The 20,682-nt window shown below is 41.8% G+C and overlaps 1 protein-coding gene across 2 annotated transcripts in view; it reads left to right on the top strand.

Moving 5' to 3' along the window:
• KLHL29 (kelch like family member 29) overlaps positions 1-20,682 on the top strand; it is a 386,334-nt gene that overhangs the window by 323,252 nt on the left and 42,400 nt on the right. For both annotated transcript variants that reach the window (XM_077782446.1, XM_077782447.1), the window contains 2 exons: positions 6,612-6,811; positions 13,533-13,792. In XM_077782446.1, coding sequence (XP_077638572.1) covers positions 6,612-6,811; positions 13,533-13,792 — 460 coding nt within the window. The remainder of the gene's footprint in view (positions 1-6,611; positions 6,812-13,532; positions 13,793-20,682) is intronic.

Below are 20,682 nucleotides of genomic sequence, written 5' to 3' on the forward strand. Positions count from 1 at the left end.
TGCTGGGGTGTAATTTTTTCTTAAAATCCTGTTTAATAAAACATTCAATGACTTATGACATACGTATTGCAATGATGTTGCTCTATAAATGTCCCTTCCTGCCATCATTTACATGATTGATTACTGTGCAGCTGCATAAACTTGTATAACTCGGTAAATAACCTATTACCTCAGTATGCACATGTTTTTTGGTGCATGTTGTGGAAATATATGTTGTATGCTTGGGCATCTATGCTTTTATATCTCACAAACCCATAATTACAATAAATCAAGATATTCAGTACAAAATACAACTTTCCACATAGAGTGCTGAGTCTGATTTGTACATAGCTGAAGGTTGGCTATAATTTAACAAAGTTTCTTTTCTGCTTCTCCCAAGATATGTAGACATATTGGTTTTGAACCATTAATCACTCTGAAGACAATAAAAAAAATCAAATAGTGGACAGCTAAAATGCAGCATCATTGCACTCTCATCTTTGCCTGAAGTTTCAGTGTTTAAGGATTAAAGTAAAAAGTTAAAGTTCCACAATAAACAAGATATTCAGTCTAAATTGTGTCAACTTGAGCAGCAGTTTCTAATGAGCACACAGCTAACAGACTCTTAAGCCTCATGAGAAACTGTCTACCCCAGTCTGGAGTTCTTTTTTTGGTAATCAAAATAATTTGACAGAGATAAAAAGAAGTAGCTTTTCTTTGGTTAAGTGCTTCATCTTACATGAAAATCTTGGTTTTCCTGTTTTCTGGAGTCCTAAATACTGTCCAGGGAACAAAGCAATTTAATTTTTTTTTTTTTTATTATTGCCCTGTCTATCTTGGTAGAAAATATGTAGCTCTCTTATAATGGGAACACAGTTACTTTAGAATAAGCATTTATATTCCGAATAATGAAAACAAGCCAGCAAGATCAGCATGTTGAGCTGATAGGGCAAATACTGGGAAGGCATTGGGGTGGAGAGGCCAAAAGGCAGCTGGGTGATGAGACAGGCCATTGCTTTGGTCCGTGCAGGGAGGGACCAGCCCCAAAATACAGGCTTCAGTTTCCTCAGTCCAGGATGGAGCTGGAGCTCCTCTCTGCTGCCAGCAATTCTGCAGCGTCCTGTCAGCTCAAACACTTGCTTTTAGTGGACAAGACTCAGATCCCTGAGTTGTATGAGACCCTGAGCCATAGATAGTCAAAGACAATTTTTTTTTCCTTACACTGCCAGAACAAGTGTGTTTTCTATTTCTTAAAGATAGATTCTGAGTGAAATATGAACAAAATTGAGGTTATATTATAGACCTAGCTCTTTCCTGCTGTCTCCTGCTGGGAGAAGCAGGTAGTAGTGGTGGGCTCACAGGTGGACCTTGGCAAAAGGAAAAAGTCCCACTTGTCCAGGGAAAGATCACAAATAACAGTTCTAAGTGTGTCTTTATTTTAAATGTTAATAATTTATTTCAGTGCCCTTTTGAAGCACAAAGCTTCAATACACGTCATACCTCTGAGTCTACGGCATGGTGAGTCATATGGCATGGAATGTAAATAGGTGTCACAAACTCTGTCAGTCCTCCTGTTCTCAACCAGGCAGTCTGGGTGGAAGCTGAACCAACTGTTCCTAGGCAATAATGTACATTTACATAAAATGTTTCACATTTTTCATGTTTATTCTGTGCAGATGGCTCCATTTTGAACATCCAGAATTTGTTTTGACTTTGTGACTGTAGCTTGTAAACAGAGCGTTGGCTGGCATCTGCACTGGGTATAGGTAGCTTTTCGTATTTGATCTAAAATTGAGTGAAGCTGTAGCCAAACCATTAGTCAGTCAAAATAATGTTGCAAGCCAGTTAAAGGCAGCATATCCAAACCATGAGGGAAGACTGAATGAGAGATGGTAGCGCTGTCCATAAATTGACAAATTGATGCGCTCGCGGTGTTTCACTTACACAGCTACTTTATCCAGACTCTAAATGTGGCTTTGCAAATCAAGGCATCTCACTATTAAATGTTTTGAACAGAATCACACAGACGTTCTGTTATGGGAACGTGTTGATACAAATAATGCAGGAAAAATGCAGAGATACACATCTATTTATAACTCAAGATGCAGAAAAATTCAGTTGCATCACTATTAAACATGAAAGCACTATGGCTGATTCTTGTATGTGTGTATTACATGTTTGGAAATTAGTTTCAAGGACAAACAAATAGCAAAAAATGTAGATTTCTCTAATTTTTATTTTGTCAGTTCCACTACTAGATCTTGCAGGTGAAGTATTAGGGTTATTTTTCTTGCTATCAGGTATTTAAACATTTTTGCTCTTTCCTATATTTTAGTTAACAGAAAGGGACACTGATTCTGATTCATTATTTGAGAGTGTAATCGAGCCATCTTTTGCTTTAAAGGGCTCCCTGTGCCTTTGTCTTTTCTGGTTGAAACAATTTAGTTAAAGGATAAGCAGCCAAACTATGTTCAAAGGCATTCGCTTGATTTTGTTGGATTTAATTATTCCAGACAATCAGAATATTTTTCAGTAACTCCCCCCTTACCCATTCAGAGGATATCTGTGCTTCCTGCTTATCTGCAGGTTCAGTTCTGCTTGCACATTGCTCAGGTCTATCACCTTGCTGGAGAAATACATGATTTGTAAATCTGAAAGAATTCCCCAACAGCTACCATAAAATTAAGCTGTTAAAGAGCTCTTGGAGCTTGTTTAAATGTAGACCTAAACAAATCTCTTTGCTGTTTAGCTCAAGATAAATCTTTTTAAAAGTCCTGTTCTAAATCACTTCCCAATTTTAATGAGTTTATATATCAGCCTTTGCCAGATTTTTACTGTAGCTTTTCTCTAAGATTATAGCCATGATAAAGTAAGGACTAAAATTGTTTATTATATATTATTCTTCAGAAGCAAAACTTTTTCCCCCAGAGGCTGTTGGGAGAGCTATTGATTTTCTGCCACAATGTGAAATGTGTGACCTTTATAATATGAGCAATGATTACAAGGCCAATAAAATGACATCATTCTGTTTAAACTTTAGAGTTCGCCAGGCAAATAGCAGAATGTGCCACATTTAATGATGTCCATGGACGATAAGGGTGTGTTGACTGGCTTCAAGTGAGACTGAAACATGAAGGAGGCAGGCTCTCAATCCCCAAAACACCTCATGTCTGTGTCAGGAGTTGGGGATCAGAAGTGTATGCACCGGGTAGAACTCTTGACTTTCCCTAGCCCTTAAGGCAGGAAGTCAGGGCTTTTCTGGTAAGAGGCTTCTCTAAATGTTTGCATTTACTAATGTCACCAACAAAACTCCTCCTGTTGTGACACAGGATGAGCTATTTGGGGAACAGCTCTATATATTGCTACAGATTTTCCCAGATCCACTGCATTTGCAGTTACAGGACTAAATTCTATTCTTGTAATATGGCTTTAGCCACTTTGTTGCAGTTCCTGTAGAGGAGCCAAGAGAAGACTCTCTCCCAAAAAGATAAATTCTAACTGCACAGGGCATATGATAGTCTAAGATTAGTGAAAACAATGAACACAGAAACCTTTATTCAGACTTTGAAGGGAATGTTACAACCTGATTCACTGAAATAATTTCATAAAGAAGTCTATGGAATTTCCCTTTTCAGCGACATCAGTTTGTTCCCTGACATTATGTTCTTCTTATCCTTCAGACACTTAATGTTTGATCCATTAGGACCTGCTTCAGCCAATTCCCTGTGCATTCTTCATCCTCTACCAAGCCAGACCCCTGGCATGGAAGCTGGGGTAGCTCTGATTTCCCTGTGCAGGCTGAATCCAGCCTCTACTTGGTATTTGATCCAGTCAAACATGGAGCCAAACAGCTCGCTGCTTAGAAAGCACAAGGAAAACAGCACAACACATTTAAGGCATTGCAGAGGCAGGAATAGGGATAATTTTCTTTCCCATTTCTGGTTCATTGTGTAATATCAATAATCTCTGTAGCTTTGTATTATACTTGCCGTAAGTGGCTCTAGTGATTGATTAAACACCTTAGCTTTTCTTTGGCATTTAATCAATTGCAGCAGCAGTTTATTGCTCGGTGTATTACAAAGTAAAAGAGATTATTACTTAATTATTGTGAAAAATAGCAGCTTGCAGTTGTTGCTAGCATGGGTATGTGTCTGCACTGACATTGGTGTCACATCATCCTTTCATTTGTGCTCCTGGTCTCCGCACTGGGTGCGACTGTGCGATTCCCAGTGGATCACGCATGGTCCTTCCCACAGCTGTTGCCAGCACAGTGCAAGTAGTGGCATTAAATAAATAATTGCTTGTGGTAGTCCTACACTGCAGAGCCTGACTCTTGCTTGCTGGGTACCTTCAAACCTCCATGAAATTTTAGGTGGTGTGTTTATTAACCAGCCCACGTGAAAACGAGCTCACTGTCAGGTAGAAACCACTTCGGGGAGCAGTTCAGCAAGAATTACATCGGTACCAAGAGGTATTTGACAGCCCAGAGTGCAGCACCAGATGTATGTGAACTGGAGATAAATCAGATATGGGGCATATCATTGGGGTGTGAGTGTGAGAAAGGAAAAAACCCAAAATTTTGTGACATTCTTTTGAGGATCTAGGAAATGGCAACTCTTCTGTTTGCCACCAGTGGATTTCTGCATCAGATGCAGAATTGAATGCATATGCAAGAGTTCAGAAAGAATACTGTGGTGTGGCAAAGCGCAAGGATTTAGACCTTATAGACCTCTGTCCTTGTAGGGTTACAACAGGTGTCATAATCAGTATGTTCTTAGCATCTACTTGTAGAATACGGTTTAACCCATCTGTGTTGCCACTAAAAGGGACAGTTGATCATTTAGAATTTTAAAAATGGGGTTTCATTCCTTGGTTTACTCCTGATTCTCTGTGATCATAGGCAAGTAATCTTGTCTCCTTGTGCTTCAGTTTCCTCCTGTGAAGGGGAGTAACCATTGTTCACTACTTTAGAGAAGTCTAAGAAATTAGAGACTGCTATCTGCTCCTCCATTGAAAATGAAACCACTTTGAAGTTTTGATCCATCAGAGATTCATATGAACTAAAGCTGTGCCCTTGACTTGTCCAGAGCTGGTCAATGAAGGACCAGTGACAAAGCATCCACTGCAAATTTTAAGTATTTCCCGAAATGAATTTAGGTGTTGTTGGGACGGGTGGTTGGGGTGTCATGCGGGAAAAAAACTGAACCTCGTGTGTTGTTTATTTTTACTCTGTGATGGTAGTAGAGGTCTGACCATCACATTTCTAGGCAGCTGTGTGAACCCAAGAGGTTGGTAGTGCTCGTGGTAGTCTTTGCTCATGCTTCAAGCTGGCGTTGCCTGTGAGCAGTGGTGCTGTGGCCAGTCCATATCTGTCGCGCTGCATCGTGTGCCGGTTTTGTGTCACTTGTGTGATGGCTTTTGCAATACTCGAGCAGAACTGGAGCAAGCAGACGTTGACTGTCCAGTGACAATCAAAAAGCTCATGTTTCTTTGAGAAGGTGCTGGATGGTCCTAACTATTAAAAGAGTTTATTTTCTTACTCCAACAGATTTCCCCTCCCCTCCTTGATGTTACCAAATTTATCATCACTTTTGTCTTTCAGGTGTTACCTGTCTTTAGTGTTGCAGACACATCAGCCATGCATTAAGAACTGGGCCCTTACCTTATAATTCAGTATGACTTTCTTTTTGTCCAATAATTTCACAAGCACTAATGCACACTTCAAATGCAGGAGATACTTTGATCCCCAAATTGTTCAGCACTTCATGCAGGAAAAACCATAGGCCACAGTCATGAAACTCCTAGAGGATGGCTGCTGGCTTCCTGTGGCAGAGCTGGTTGTTGTTTTCCCCCCACTCCCTTCTTTGCTCTAACCATTTTGTCTGTCTAGCTTGTCTTGTATTCAGTTTTCAAAGCAATTGCCATGAAGGGCTTCCTTTTTTTAGTGCCTAAAAGGGAACAATAGATTTTTTAGAATAAGTATATATTGTATTTTATATGGCCATCTGTGTACCATAGATATCATATTGATCATATCTGTAATTTAATATAACATTCAGAGAAGTTCAAGCTAAATAGATATCAGTAATTGTTATTACTATTTTTCATGAAAAGGTCTTTAAATGTATGCTTAAGTGCACATGACATCTAAAATTATCCTAGTGCTGGATTCTTGAAAAAGTAGATGACCTTTTCTGTTGAAATTGGAGAGTCATTTTTCCTTAACAGTTATATTATGCACAGAAGATGAGATGTTAACCAAGGTGTTAAAATGTATTGTTTCCCTTTGAAAGCTAATCCTGTTCCTCATTTTCATTAATGTTGAATCATTCATTTTCCTTTTTCTTTTTTTTTTTCCTTTCCTTTCCTTTTCTTTTGCAACTGTTTTTGCATGAAAATGCAAAGTAGCAATAAAGATTTTTGTAAGACTTGCTTTAAGACTCTTCTCTTTCAGATCCAGTTAAAGTTTTTAAGTTCAGTTATTTTAAAATTCATATTCTTCAGTTCCGTAAACAAAAGTAATGGAGAAATATAATGAGGTGCAAAGTGATTTTCTAGCCCTCACTAATCAATAAATGCCAATAAAATGGGGATGGTGTAATGTCCATAATTTAATTGTCTGCTGTTACCAGGTCACCACGAGACAGCAGCAGAAGTGGGGAGAAGCTGGAACTGGCCATGTCCAACCTCACTGCGGATGTCCTGGAATTACTCCTGGAGTTTGTTTATACAGGTTCTTTGATCATAGATTCAGCCAATGCAAAAACACTACTGGAAGCTGCCAGCAAGTTCCAGTTTCATACTTTCTGTAAAGTCTGCGTTTCATTTCTAGGTAAGAATCATTGCATCTAGTGAGGTTTTAAAATGTTATGTTAAGGTTTATAAACCTGTCTTTGAACAACTCTTGAAAGATAATGAAGAAACCCAAGATGAAATAGAGTAAAATAAAGTGAAGCAACATTGATTTGGTTTGTGATTTGAATTTCCAATGTTGACATGATGGCCAATTGAAAATGGTCTAGAGAAGTGTAGCTTGTTGCTTAAGTAGCAACAGCTTTCACAACTTGTATAACCTATTTTGTTGAATCTTGTTCCACTCTTGGAATCTTGATGACATTTTGTTTCCCAGAGGATGATCTCTGCATAGATACCAGGCTGTAACACACAGGTTACTTACAACTGTGACAGCATATTTTGGGTTCTACACCAGGTCAGCTTGGTCAAACACCAAAAGAGTTTGGAGGTGGGCTCCAATGAAGTAAGAAATGCAAATCTGCCAAAAAATTAAGGACTCCATTGCAATAGCTGCAATTTTCTTTGCATTTCTGAGAAAGTCCTTCTTTACATGTGCAGTGTTCCAGATTGAATGTTTCTGGGGTTTGCTGCTACATACAGAGCTATGGCCTAATGTCATCAAGGTGGGTAGAAGGAAAGGTTGCTGTGCCCACCCCTGGTAACTGGTGTGCCCTGTGTGCACAGGGAGCATTTGTCTCAGTGAGGGTCTGCAGAGCAACATCTTTGCCAGTGCCTCAGTCCATCTTCTCATGGCCATGAGAAATCCATTCTTGCCAGAAGCACCATGTCATCCTGCTCCTTTCACTTTCCCTCTGCTTTCCAGCAGAAGGTATTTCAAAACAGTCCCAAGATTTCCAGCTCAGCTAAGCTTTACTGGGCAGAACAGGAGCCAGACAGACCTGGCATGGCAGAAGATGAGCCACAGCTGGAGCTCAACTGAAACATGGTAGTTTAAATTCCTGCTGGTACCACAAGCCACTCCTTCACTGTCATAGCTGTAATAAGACAATAATAATTTAAAAACTAACATAAATGTATTAATACCAAAAAATTGATGTTATATAATGTACTTCCCAGGTATAAGTAACAGATAACCTTTTTTGACATCTGATTTCTGCTTGGGCTTCCTTAACTTCCATCTTGGTGTGAGAGGCATCATTCTCTCTGAAGCCCAAATAAATTGTAGGTTTTCCCTGGGAAGTTCTCATTTGAAATTGACATCTACTATTGCAGAATGTGAAAGATGAGACTTCGGAAAATGTTACTCTCAAAAAACAAGAACAACAAAAAACCCTCAAACAAGTCCAGTTTACTGCTGTGTTAATTTTCACTGCTAAGCCAGCCTGCTGGCAAGATGAGTGGTGTGACTAGGCTGGTACAATGCAGGCATCAGTAAGGAATCTCTGGCTTTTTTTTTTTTTTATGCCAGAGATTCTTTTTTATGTGCCCCTTATTTCAATGTCTGTTCTCAAATGGAGGGGGTACTGGTGATGTGAAATTTATGATTTCAAATCTCACCATGGACTGTCCAGTTTGAATGAGGCTCTGGCTCTGGCATTGCTTGCTCCCAGCTTCCCTTTACCAGATTTTTACAATGATTAGATCTTACAGTCTTTCCAGAAATACAGGATGTGTTTAAGCTGTGAAATCACTGAAGATTCAGCAAAAAAACTAAAATACATTTATTTCACTGAATCACTGTGAGAGTTCTCTTCTCTGATAGTTAATATTTTAATTCAGTGAACCGTTATGGTGTGAAATAGTAGAGTTGGTTATAAGTTCAATGATATATGGAGAGTCACTGGAACTTTGTATTCTCATTTGGAGAATTCACAGAGTGTAATTGCTTATTTTTATTTATAGCTGTGACTTGATTGCGCTACAGAGACAGCAGAGCATTTGCCATCTGAAAAGTTTAGGGAAAAGCATTTTGTCTTCTCTGTGGCTGTGTTTTTATTTTTCACCTCAGCCACCTCTGTGCTGTACAAAGCAAAAATATGGTAAAACTCAGGGGTTTTTTTTATTGCAGGGTTTCTGGAGGGTTGACCAGTGTAAAAAGTGAATTTTTCCCATCAGTCCATGTCTAAATAGGGAGAGAAGGGAAATTCAAAGTAGTACAAGTCCCAAATTACTAAGTCTGTTCAGCACAGCACAGCACAATCTTAAAGGGAATTCGGGTCATCTTTTTACAGCCATGAAGATCCAGAAGGATCCCAGTGTGGTGATGTCCAAGCATCTTTTGTGTCTCTATCCTGGGCCCCTCAGCAGCCTTGGGCAGAGGCACCCCAAATTTTCTTGCACTTTTTGGTGAAAAGATGTGGCAAAATATGTCAGGGAAGTAGTTTCATTTCAGTGGGAGATTTCTTAACCAGCTTCCCTTGGATAATTTGTCTAGACCATGAGAAATGAGAACAGTTTTGTGCTGACTGATGCGGCGGTGGTGACAGGTTCATGCAGGCACCATGTGATAACTGGGCAAATGTTTGCAATCTGGTCAGGATGTTGTAGGTATTTCCTCCATTCTGAGCTTGTACTTCAGCCTGCTGCTGATAAAGTACAAGCATTCATCCTTAAGCCTAAAGAAGCTGGTGGAACCTCGTAGTTACATGGACCAAATTAGGAAAGATCAGGAGCTCTGAATTTTCGTATTCTCCTGAGCAAAGAGCACAAAATCAATGTTTGGAAAGAGTATTAGAGGAAGCAATGAGAAAAACTGAACGATGGATCAGTGAAGAGACCTGCATTCCTCAGGCACCTGAAGAAAGAAGAGGCCTTTATGGTCCTTATGAATTCAAGAGAAAGTATTACGGGCAATTTTTTTTATTCATCCAAGTTGGAGAATTTTGATCCAGCCAGAGAACTGCACTGCCTAGCCCTGGAGAAACCCTAATATATGCACTTCATATAAACTATGTATCAACTTCAACTATATCTGGAGGTAGGAGGAAGGAAGATGACTCTCACAGGGAAGAGAAATCTTTTGGACAATTCATTAGACAGTGAATGCATCCGATAGTCTTCCACCTATCCTCCATCTTCACATGCTTTTTGACACTAGTAGGAATACCTGAGAAGTTTCCCATCAGAATGTACACAGAGTATCACAAGGATGTCCCCATTTTGTGCTGTTTTTAGTGATATCCAAATCATCATCTAGAACACACAAATGCTTAATGCACACAAGAGGGGGTTTACAACCACCACTGAGCTTCAATTGTACTGTTACCATAATCTCAATGAGTAATCCTTTCTGCAAACTGTTTATCTGTGGTGTTATCTCAAGTCTCCCTGCTCCCAGAAGTGCAGTTGGAGCAGTCTGCCAGGCTGATTGTCTCCTGATGATGCTGCACGGGATCCTGCTCCAAAGCCACATCTAACACAGTGGAGAATACCAGCTGCTGATCTGCATTATTGTGACACACTTAGCAACAAATATGCTATCCAGCACGGTCTCAAATCAGAGAGAACCTACTAGATTTCATCTGATATCCCAAAAGTCCACTCATGAGTCTGTTATAAACTATCCCTGAGCATTGGGAATAGCTTAGCAGTCAGCATTTGTGTTCTGAACAGAGACAAGGTGAAGCTTCAAAAAAAATGTGTTGTTACAAGCCGAGTGTCACGGTGGCAAAACAACAATTACTGTAAACATGCCAGTGTCCAAAGGAACACAGCTCAGGAGCAGACAGAGCAGAACTGGTCCTCAGCTGTCTTTGTCATGCCAGCATTGACAAGTACCCCTGGATTGCAGTCATTTGGGATGAGTTGTAATTATTTAGCAGAAGTCTATTAAGTAGTCATGCAGGCTCCCTTTATAGCCAGTGAAGAGTAATATTGGTAAGGCAGGTTCTGCTCACTCTGGAGTTGTCATCCAAAATATTATCAGATTAATCCAGAATATTACCAGATTGCTACTTAGAATTGCTTGTTTATGGGTGTGCAGGGATATTAATGTGAATGCAGAGTTGCACCACAGACAGCTGAAGTTGAGAGACAGTGAGTCTTGCTGCCAAATTTTGAGTCAGAGCTGAAAAATGGGGGGATGAGGTGGTGTCTTTATATCTCTATAGGATAGAGATTTTCCATATTGCCTACAGCTCTTGTCCCAAGGTCAGTCTTCCTCACCAGCAGTGAGGAAACCTCTAGTTTACGTGCCAGTCCTCATCTTAAAGAGATGTTGTTGTGCCCAGATTGCTGTGGCCCCCATCACACAGAAGTGAAGTGCAGAGAAGTGTGTCACCAGCCCCCTGCACATCCCCTAATCCCACATCTCCCTGGGATCCCTCTCCACAGGGCCTCACAATAGCTCCTGAACCAGACAGGGACATCATTGGAATCTGCCACCAAGGGGCTTCTCAGGGAAGAGGAGGGAATAAAGCTCCAAGGGCCAAGATGGACCTGCTTGGACCAGTGTACCAGGCTGCATCAGTCACCCAGTGTTATTAGAGCTAGAGAAGCTAGAGATCAGAAGAAATCAGTTGTGAGCAGTGGTTTTTCTGCTGCACACCACAGGTTCAGCTGGAAATGGTGTGGGGATCACTCCTGATACAGGCAAAACCAGTCCTCTGAAGAGAGAGACTCTTGAAAGTCTTCACCATCATTCGCTGCTTAATGAGTCAAAATTGATTATTCCCTTCATTATTAACTCTGTGAGGATAAGGTGAAACAGTGGCAGATTGGCCTTTGACTTGAGAGTTTGCCAAGAAATTATAAGAGTTTTGGGCTCTGTTAGATGATTACTTTACCCCAAGCCGTATGTATACCATGAAACTCTGCCAGCAGACAGAAGAAAGGAATCTGGAAGATGTTTTTAGTTTTTTGGGGTTTTTTGTGCTTTGGATTTTGTTTTTCCTTTCCTTTCCTTTCCTTTCCTTTCCTTTCCTTTCCTTTCCTTTCCTTTCCTTTCCTTTCCTTTCCTTTCCTTTCCTTTCCTTTCCTTTCCTTTCCTTTCCTTTCCTTTCCTTTCCTTTCCTTTCCTTTCCTTTCCTTTCCTTTCCTTTCCTTTCCTTTCCTTTCCTTTCCTTTCCTTTCCTTTCCTTTCCTTTCCTTTCCTTTCCTTTCCTTTCCTTTCCTTCCCTTCCCTTCCCTTCCCTTCCCTTCCCTTCCCTTCCCTTCCCTTCCCTTCCCTTCCCTTCCCTTCCCTTCCCTTCCCTTCCCTTCCCTTCCCTTCCCTTCCCTTCCCTTCCCTTCCCTTCCCTTCCCTTCCCTTCCCTTTTTTTTTTCCTTTCCTCTTTTCCTTTTTCCTTTCCTTCCCTTCCCCTGCCCCTCCCCTTTCCACTTCCCTCCCCCCCTCCCCTTTTTTTTTTTTTTCCAAGAACAAAAATTGGTAGCTTTGGGCTTCACAGATAGTTTACAACCCATCTCCGGGCAGTCTTTAAGTGACAGAATCTACTGACAGCAAACAGTGCCACTGCTGCAGTCAGCTTGAGGAAATGGGCTCCTTGGAGTCAGTACAATCAACTGATGCAAAATAAGATAACCTAGTTTTTAGACTAACGCATCTGTAAAAGAAAATAAAAAGAGTTGGGAGGAGAAGAAAGCAAAACAAACCCACAAAACTCCTAATCTCATGTCAGGTTAAAAAAAAATTGGAAAAAATGGTTCATAATCCCATTTTATTGAAAACCACATATAGATAGCGTGCAGGTTTTCAATCTGATGAAGGCAGAGGCTGAGTGCAGGGAAGAATCCCTGAGCATTTCCAGCAGAAGCAATCTGATGAGAGTTTTGTTTGAAGGGATATGGGGTTCTTGCTCATTCCTGTCCAGGGCTCTGTCATAGTGCACTAGGATGTGACACTGCCAAATGTGACAGACTTCTCTGACAGCACAGGAGCCTGCCACTGGTACCGATGCCATTGTGATCTGTTGCAGTTCTCACTCTTATTACTTTTTTCTTTTTCAGTTCTGTATCTTAATATATTCTTCTTATTAGTAGTGGCTTGGTTAACAAAAGCTGCAAAGAATCTGAGAGTTCCTCTTATAAATGTCTAAAATTGGTGGGTTTTTCTTCAAAATAGCTGGAAAGGGAAAAAAGTACAGTCAAATGTATGGTGTGGCACACTTCTAACACAAAGCTACACACTGTGCTGCTGCTTCTGTTTGCTGGGAAGGAGATAATGCTGTCTCCTCTGTGCATGATTTTCTTTGAAACCCACTACACAACGTTTAACAGAAGGCGTTAGTATAATCTGTGTTTTGCATAAGGGATGTCATCACATTCAGCAGCAACAAAGTTCCTTTGAAAAAAAAAAAAAAAGAGGGGGGGATTTTTTTTGTTTTGTTTTTGAAGTAGCTTAGTAGCTGAACAGGGCAAAAATTATCATAAAGTGACTGCAGCATTCTCAGAAATGTCCTTAGTGCTGTTTGCATTTATTCTTAAGTGTCTGCACTGGCGTTTACATCTTTGCTGTTCCTTAAAGCAACATTGTAGGCGGTAGGAACAGCAGCAGTCTCTTGGCTGGGTTCCCATCCCTTGGGAAGCCCCAGATAGTTATGTCAGTAGGTTTCCCCAGTGCTTTGTGGAGGCTTACACAAAAAGCAAACTCAGAAAGTACATTTCTCTCCCCATCTCCAACTCAATTTTTGTGCCCCAGTTCCAAATTAACCCAGGGTGCTTCTTCTAGTTAACTCCCTGCAATTAATTAGGGTTGGAGGTTTGTCCATGACACTTATTTTTCTCATGATCTTGGAACAAATCTTAATCTTGCTTTTAATAATTCTCAATTGCCTTTTTTGTTTGTTTTTTGCCCTTTTTAGAAAAACAGTTGACTGCTAGCAACTGCTTAGGAATATTAGCCATGGCTGAAGCCATGCAGTGCACTGAACTATACAACATGGCCAAAGCTTATGCCCTGCAAATTTTCCCAGAGGTGGCAAACCAAGAAGAGATCCTTAATATCTCCAAAGACGACTTCATTTCCTACATGTCCAATGACAGCCTAAACACCAAAGCAGAGGAGCTGGTGTATGAAACAGTGATAAAGTGGATTAAGAAGGACGCCGCCATCAGAGCTCAGGTAAAAATAATCTCAGCAGCCTCACTCTGTTCTGTCCCCATTAATGTCTCTTTTAGAATAGAAACCATCTTCATGCAATTTTAACCATACAGGTGTCTAGGAGATGGGGTGGGCAATTCAGATAAAAAAAGAAAAGACAAAGGGAATGCAGGCTATGCACAAAATGTATGTAATTTCAAAATCTGATCCCTACATCCAATCATTTAGAATGAAAATCTCATTTGTGACATGCATGGTACAAAGTTGTTGACTATAGGCTCAGTCAGAGATAAATTGAGAAGAATTACAGTTTTGTGAGATGCTGCTTTAAAGGGATGCATTTTAGTAACAGCAGGAAATAAAAAATCTGTCAGAAAATCTGTATTTCTTTTGATGCCACATACTGAATGAGTATAACTCCAGTTCATAAAAAAAAGATTTTGTATCTTTATTGGTTGCTTAGATAATCCCTTGGGTTTTATGTATTTATTAGAGTTAGCCTTTCCTCAACCATATGAATTATGCAGTCTGCTTTTGTCTAAAGAAACTGAGTCTCCAACTTTCCTGGCACTATCTTGAGATAATACTAGAAACAGTGACTGGAGGCTGGGGATTTTCCTTGGGACCAGAAGTCAACCCTGGTGATATCTAAAAACCTGCTACTTGCCTTGAGTCAACTCTGTGGTCTGAACCCCAGACCTCTCAATTTGGAGGCCAGTTCTCTGCACAGACCCCATAAGGGGAAGATTGTTTTCCCCTTCTTTAGAGGCCAGAGTTGTTTCTGCTGACCCCCAGTCACAGTTCTGGCTGTCTTTAGGTGGACAGTTGCTTATGGACACCACTGTATCTCAGGGAGGCACTTGGCCATGTTGCTGATGCCATCCTACATCATGACAATCTGTACCTTCTTAACTGAAATGTGAATTCAAGCACCTAAACATGCAGTTGGATGTTAAATGTGCCATTGGATGTGATCCAGAGCAGCTGCACATCCACATCTCACCTCTAAAGTGGGAGAAATAGTAATTCCTGCTCTCCCCAGGCTGCTGGATAAGGGCATTAAGGACAGTGGGGTACTGCATGCCAGGCCAAGCATTGCTGCCTGTGCTGCTTCCCCAGCTGAGCTCCTGGTCCTGCCAGAGCCTGCAGCCCCAGGTCTCACTGTTCCCTGAGTGCCCAGGAGCTGTGGCTCAGCAGGACAGTCCTGTGCCAGGGCCCTGCCCCACGCTCTGAGCACCCCCTCCATGGCCAGCAGTGCCATTTAGCATTGCCCAACGTTATTATGCCTAAAACATTCACACAGTACCATGGACTCACTGAAATGCACGCTGGCCTTGATAAACATGCTGGTTTACAGCGTGTTTCCCTGAGTGCTTGAAGTTTGATGGCTCTGTGCCAATCCAAACTTAACATGACCTCAGGGACTGTTCCCAGGGGCTGGAGTTTAGGAACCCTGCAGCAAGAGCCTGTTTGCCTGGTGCCAGCAGAAGGTGTCACTCACCAGACAGTCTGGGTTATGTTCTCAAGATTGTGGTTTTAAATATTTCCTTCTGCATCCTGCTGAGGCAGTGTTGGGAGTTTGTTTTTTTAAGTGGTGTTTTCTTCTTGCTGCCACCACCACCATCCCCCTCTCTCTTCCTTTCGTGTTGCACTTGAGTTGCTTTTCTGGGTTTTTTTTATTCCCAAGTTTCCTTGCCCTCTGTCCTGGTTCTGCAGTGCTTTTTGTAGTTTATGATGGCAGTTCTATTTGCTTCTCCAAATTTCTCTGTGGTGCTTTAGTTTCATGCATTACTTTACAGGAACTTTTAATTTTTAATTTGTATTTATCCAGAGATAAGGGTTTTGAATAAATTACTATGAAAGATACCAAGAAGAAACTATTTTGCTGCCTAGTCCTACCACTAAGCTAGTTTATTTAAATAGTAGCTCCCACTTTTCTTAGTACTCTGTGTGCTGCTTGATCTATTATAAAGCTCTTAGTTTAGTTAGGTACTTATTTTTTAAAAGTAGGAGTTCACACTTACCATGAAAAGTACCATCTTTACAGTAATGACTTCTGCATTTTCAGAGCCTGGGAACAAATAGCTTCCATGGTGGATAGGAGGGAAGATAGACCTAAATAATCTTACTTCTAATGAAGATGATGATGAATAAAAATTTGTGCATGGTGTGCAGCATGGCCCACCATGCCAAGAACTGCCCAAGCTCCTGTGAGATGCACAGGCTGCTCAGAGCTTTGGAGAACTGGGCAGCCATGGCAATACTGAACACAGGATGAACCTTCCTGCAGGAGCTGTGCATGGATATTTTTATTTTATTCACAGTTTGGAGATAGATTCTATGAGCTGCCTTTAGACTCTTTGGGGTGGAGGACACCAGGACTGCTGGGGTGTCTTGGGAGGGTTGATGGTTGCCATGAATTGCAGCAGTCCCAAGACATCACTCCAGCTCTACTGCACTCCTCAGGTGACCCAGTCTGGTTTTATTTCTCACTCCCAGGAGTCATGCTGGCAGTTAAATCCTTCCAGGTATGGATTTCCAGAGCCCCTTTCTCCATAGTCTCCCCATCTCCCTTTACCTTGACAGTTCAGGCTCTATTGTCACATTTTTATTCTCAATAGCTTCAATGGCAGGTAACTAAAATGCCTCTTTGTCAGCTTCTTCCAAGTCCTGCATTGGTGATTCTCCCAAAGGTGGAGGTCTGGCACAAACAGGGAAAGGACTGTGCTCTTCATCTCACCTGCATGTCCATCTTTCCTGGCAAGCCTGGCAGGGGCTCTCTCAGCAGAGACATCCCTGCAGAGGAGCTTCTCTCTGAATCGCCACCCTCTGCCCCCAGGGCAGCTGCAGCCCTCCAGAACTGCTTGTGCTGTAATGGCTTTGTGTCACTCTGCAGTGCCTGGGGACAGTAAATCTCACCACTTGTGCTCCCCCACCTCAGCCTCATTCTGTGCTCTTTCAACAACTTATCCATCACTGCCTCCCCTCCTGCCCGATGCCCTGCTGAAAGCCTCTGGGAAGGGGATTTTCAACATAGCCTCCTGTTCTCCTGGAAAGGCGTTGTTTGCTGTCTACCTGCTCTTCTCTGCCATTCTAAAAGCTTTTCTTCAGATGTCTGGCTGTTTCTGCTTTTGTTAATTCTTTCCCACTAGGCTGCAGGGCAGTGACAGGGAAGAAAACAGGATTTTCTTGGAAGGCAAGTTGAAAAGCTGTGCTCTGGCTGATGTTTAATTGTGCACATTGTGCTCATATGAACAGTGCTCATAAAAGTGCTCTGTGGCATTACAAAAGACAGCACCTGAGCCTTGTTACAAAGAGAGAACAGCAGTGCTTTAAGGGTTGCTGATCATCTGCGTAAGACAAAGAAGCAGTTCAGAGAGTCACATGTTATACCAGGATTTGGTAAATAATTGCATCCCCCTGGCGTGTTGGAGCAGTGCCCCAGCTCATATGGTAACATTTATAAAGCTGGCTTAGTGCTGCTGGTAGTGCATTTTAAAACTGGTCTGCCCAGAAAAAGCAGTCTGAGAGGTAAGGTCAGGTCTAGTAGGTAATTTCCAATGGACACAGAGCACTGGTTGCAGGAGTCCTTCTGATTGCTGTCACTGAGTGCAGAGCCTGCATCTGACTGACACATCTGGGCAAGCTGAATCTACTCTTTTTTCCTATTTATTTCTCTTCCTGACTGATGGATGAGATTGCAGGGTTTATCCTAACAGTTATCCCCTTGATAAGCTTATTACAACTCCAGCGAACTCATGCAAAAAATATATTGCATAATGGAGGCTTTGCTGTCTGAAAACAGCACGGTCTGAGCTGCCCAAACAAGGAAGGAGTTCTGCCAGGTCCCACAGGGTCTTCACCTGAGCACACCCCCCAGCTCTCTGCATGGCCTTGGGCAGGTTGTTTCACCTCTCTGCTCCCATTTCTTGCCCTGTAAGCTGGAGGGAAGTGCTGCCTCCCATGAGGGCTGTTGGGAGGACTCAGTGGATAATGAGCCACACTGTCCACAGGTACTGACGACTGCCGAAGCTTCTCTGAGTCATGCCCCGCATCCACATGGGATGGGAAGGATGGGAAGTTGCTGGATGCATGGCATTTGGCTTCCTGTCCAAACCATAGACATACCAAAGCTCACTGGAAACAGTCCCACTTTCTCTTCCAAGTCCAAAGTCATATGTTTTCTCTGAGATAAAAAAACATGTTACCATGTTTACTAATAACAAAAAACCTGGCAAAGCAAGAATCCCCATTGCATGAAGTTTCCCTCTCACCTTGAGGAGGGACAAGACATGAGGAGAGGGCAAACATTTCAACAAGTTGCCCAGAGAAGTGGTAGAAGAAAGGCAGACACTGCAGTGATTAATAAAGGACAAGAGGCTCAGCTGAATGACAGGCACTTTTTGTTGCACTCTGCACGGATACCATCATGTGCCCTTTTTCCAAACCTTTAAAATCATGGTGACCAGCAGCAATACAAAAGGTCTCCACCATAAAGGCATTAACAAGCTTTTTATGAACTTGAGTCCTCAGAGGCACATTTATCTAAACAGCATCTTCATGGTGTCTGAGAACCAGAGATGCGTAGACAAATTTGAGGTAATTTACAGAAGAGCAACACAAATGATTAAAAGACTGAAGGAAGTGATGTGAGAAAAAAAAGATTAAAAGATGTGAATATGCATGACTTGGCCTAATGACAGCTAAAGAGGGATAAATGTCTACAAGTGTTTGAAGCCCTAAGGAGGGGGGTTGCCTGGAAGGATGCATGGGAATTACAACAGTAAGGACCACTGGGTTGAATTTGAGACTTGGTAAATTACTCTAACACTAAGCAAACACAAAGCCCACCTGTAAGCTATCTGTCAGTGTGGGTAAGGAAAAGTGATGGAGAGAAGTGGAAGAGGATTTATGTCAAAAAAGCTACAAATGCCCATAAGCTATATTTTGGCAGTGACAGAGAGTGGCAGTTTGAAGGCAAGATGCTACAGAGGAGAAAGAGTTGGTGACTGTGAGAGAGCACATGGAAGATCCCTTATTTCTCAGTCACATTTTAAAGAGCCTCCATGCAGAAGAGCAGTTTGCTTCAGTAAAATGGAGAATCTGACAGGTAACGATGACAATTCCAACTCTGCTCTGTGATGACAAGGAGGTAATGATAGAAGCTGATAGCCAATACCAGCATGTACAAATTACTGAGTAGATCATAATAAGAAATTAATTGATCAATCAATGTACTCAAGGGCATGAAGTTTCAGGAAAGAGTGTTGGAATAAATGTGAAAAAGGATGCTTCCAAGGGAGCCTAAGTGAATTAGGCACTAACACTGTAACACTTCAATTAGGCTCCTTTGAAAAGCCTACACTATCCTGGTGCTTTGAAATCCATTTGTGGGAAGAGCAGACAAATACAGAAAGATGCCATAATGAAAGTACAAGAAGCTTCAATTTCTCTGAAAGTGAAAAATGCAAGGGATGAGCAGTAACCCCTGTGATTTCCTGGGGATGGGCTGCTCAAAGAGCTCCAATTTGAATGAAGCTTTTGCAGACACTCAGCTCCCATACGAGCTTACAGAGGGAGAAGAAAAGGCAGCAGCACAAATGGAATCAGTTCAGGAACATGCCCTTAGCTATATATCGGAGGAAGGAACTGCATTAAATAAAAAAGAGGATGCAGGTGACATTAGCAATTCCTGAAATTCCCTCTCTGCTAAACTTTTAAGTTTTATTAAAGAAATACACTTGACAGAAAATCTACAGAATTATTTCTCTGAAGTTTTAATTGGTTTGAGGAGCTCCCTTGTCTCTCGGTCTGATCAGTCTGTTCATTTGTGGCTTTTCCAATACATTTTCCTGTTTTTTACAAATCTTTCTTCACTGTTGCTGAAGCAACGGCCTTACAAAGACCCATATCTAGAAGCACTCCCTTGCCTTGTGCTGCATGTGGCCCCAGCATTCAGGAGCAAAATCATTTTATATTCTAGTCAAGAAGCATTTTAGAGAGTTGTGGCACATGGATTCACACGCCCAGTGTGTTGTAGGGATGGAGAAGTTTACTTGGTTCTGTGAAGTACGTGGGAAGCTGCAGCTGGTTTGTTGTTGGCAGAGTGCTTTTGAGGGCCATTCTTTGCTGTGTTTGAATAAGTGACTGCCCATGAGCAAAAGAAACACCCCTTACCCATGGTATCATCTGCAGGAACTTCAAGGGGTCACTTCATAGCGTTTAGTCGGCAAGCTAGAGAGTGCATGGTAAGAGCGAGGCTTTTTTTAATCCTTACCAGGCAGATTCCAAGTATGATGGATCAATGATTTATCTTCCTGTGCATTTAAAAGCCTCTCATCATATTACTGCTGGAAATACCAACCTGAGAGCTGCTTTGCAAACAGGAGAACAGGACAGTCACTCACTGGTGACATTACAGTGTTTAGTCAGCTGTGCTGCCATAAAGATGTCACGTTGAAACCTGATTGCAGGAAGACAGAGGGGCTGCTCTTTCCTTCTTGCTGGGCATGAGATTTATGCACATGGCATTCTGCCACCAAGCCACCAGCTGAACCCAGTGCCTGCAAACCAGATTTTCTGCCACGTGTTTATCTCATGATATTAGGAGGCTGTTGGCTGACATGCTACCAAGCCTTTGGGTTTAATCTGAAGGCAGCACTGCAATTCCAAGAAGTCAATGTGGGTGATTAGTAAGTACTCCAAGCGCAGCAGAAAGCTTAGTTGGGCTTTGATATGACCTTGGGTGTAGGCATGTGCAGGAGTTTACTGGAAACACAGCGTGTCTTTGTAATATCCAGGGGTTAGATATATCAAAGCAAGTCCCCTTATTGCCAAGTAGTAGGGCAGCACTAGGAAAATCTAGCCAAAAAATATTTAATACTTAATTGAGAATGGCAAAGCAGTGTACC

This window comes from Lonchura striata, chromosome 3 (assembly GCF_046129695.1).
Source record: "Lonchura striata isolate bLonStr1 chromosome 3, bLonStr1.mat, whole genome shotgun sequence".
NCBI classification, from domain to species: Eukaryota; Metazoa; Chordata; class Aves; order Passeriformes; family Estrildidae; genus Lonchura; species Lonchura striata.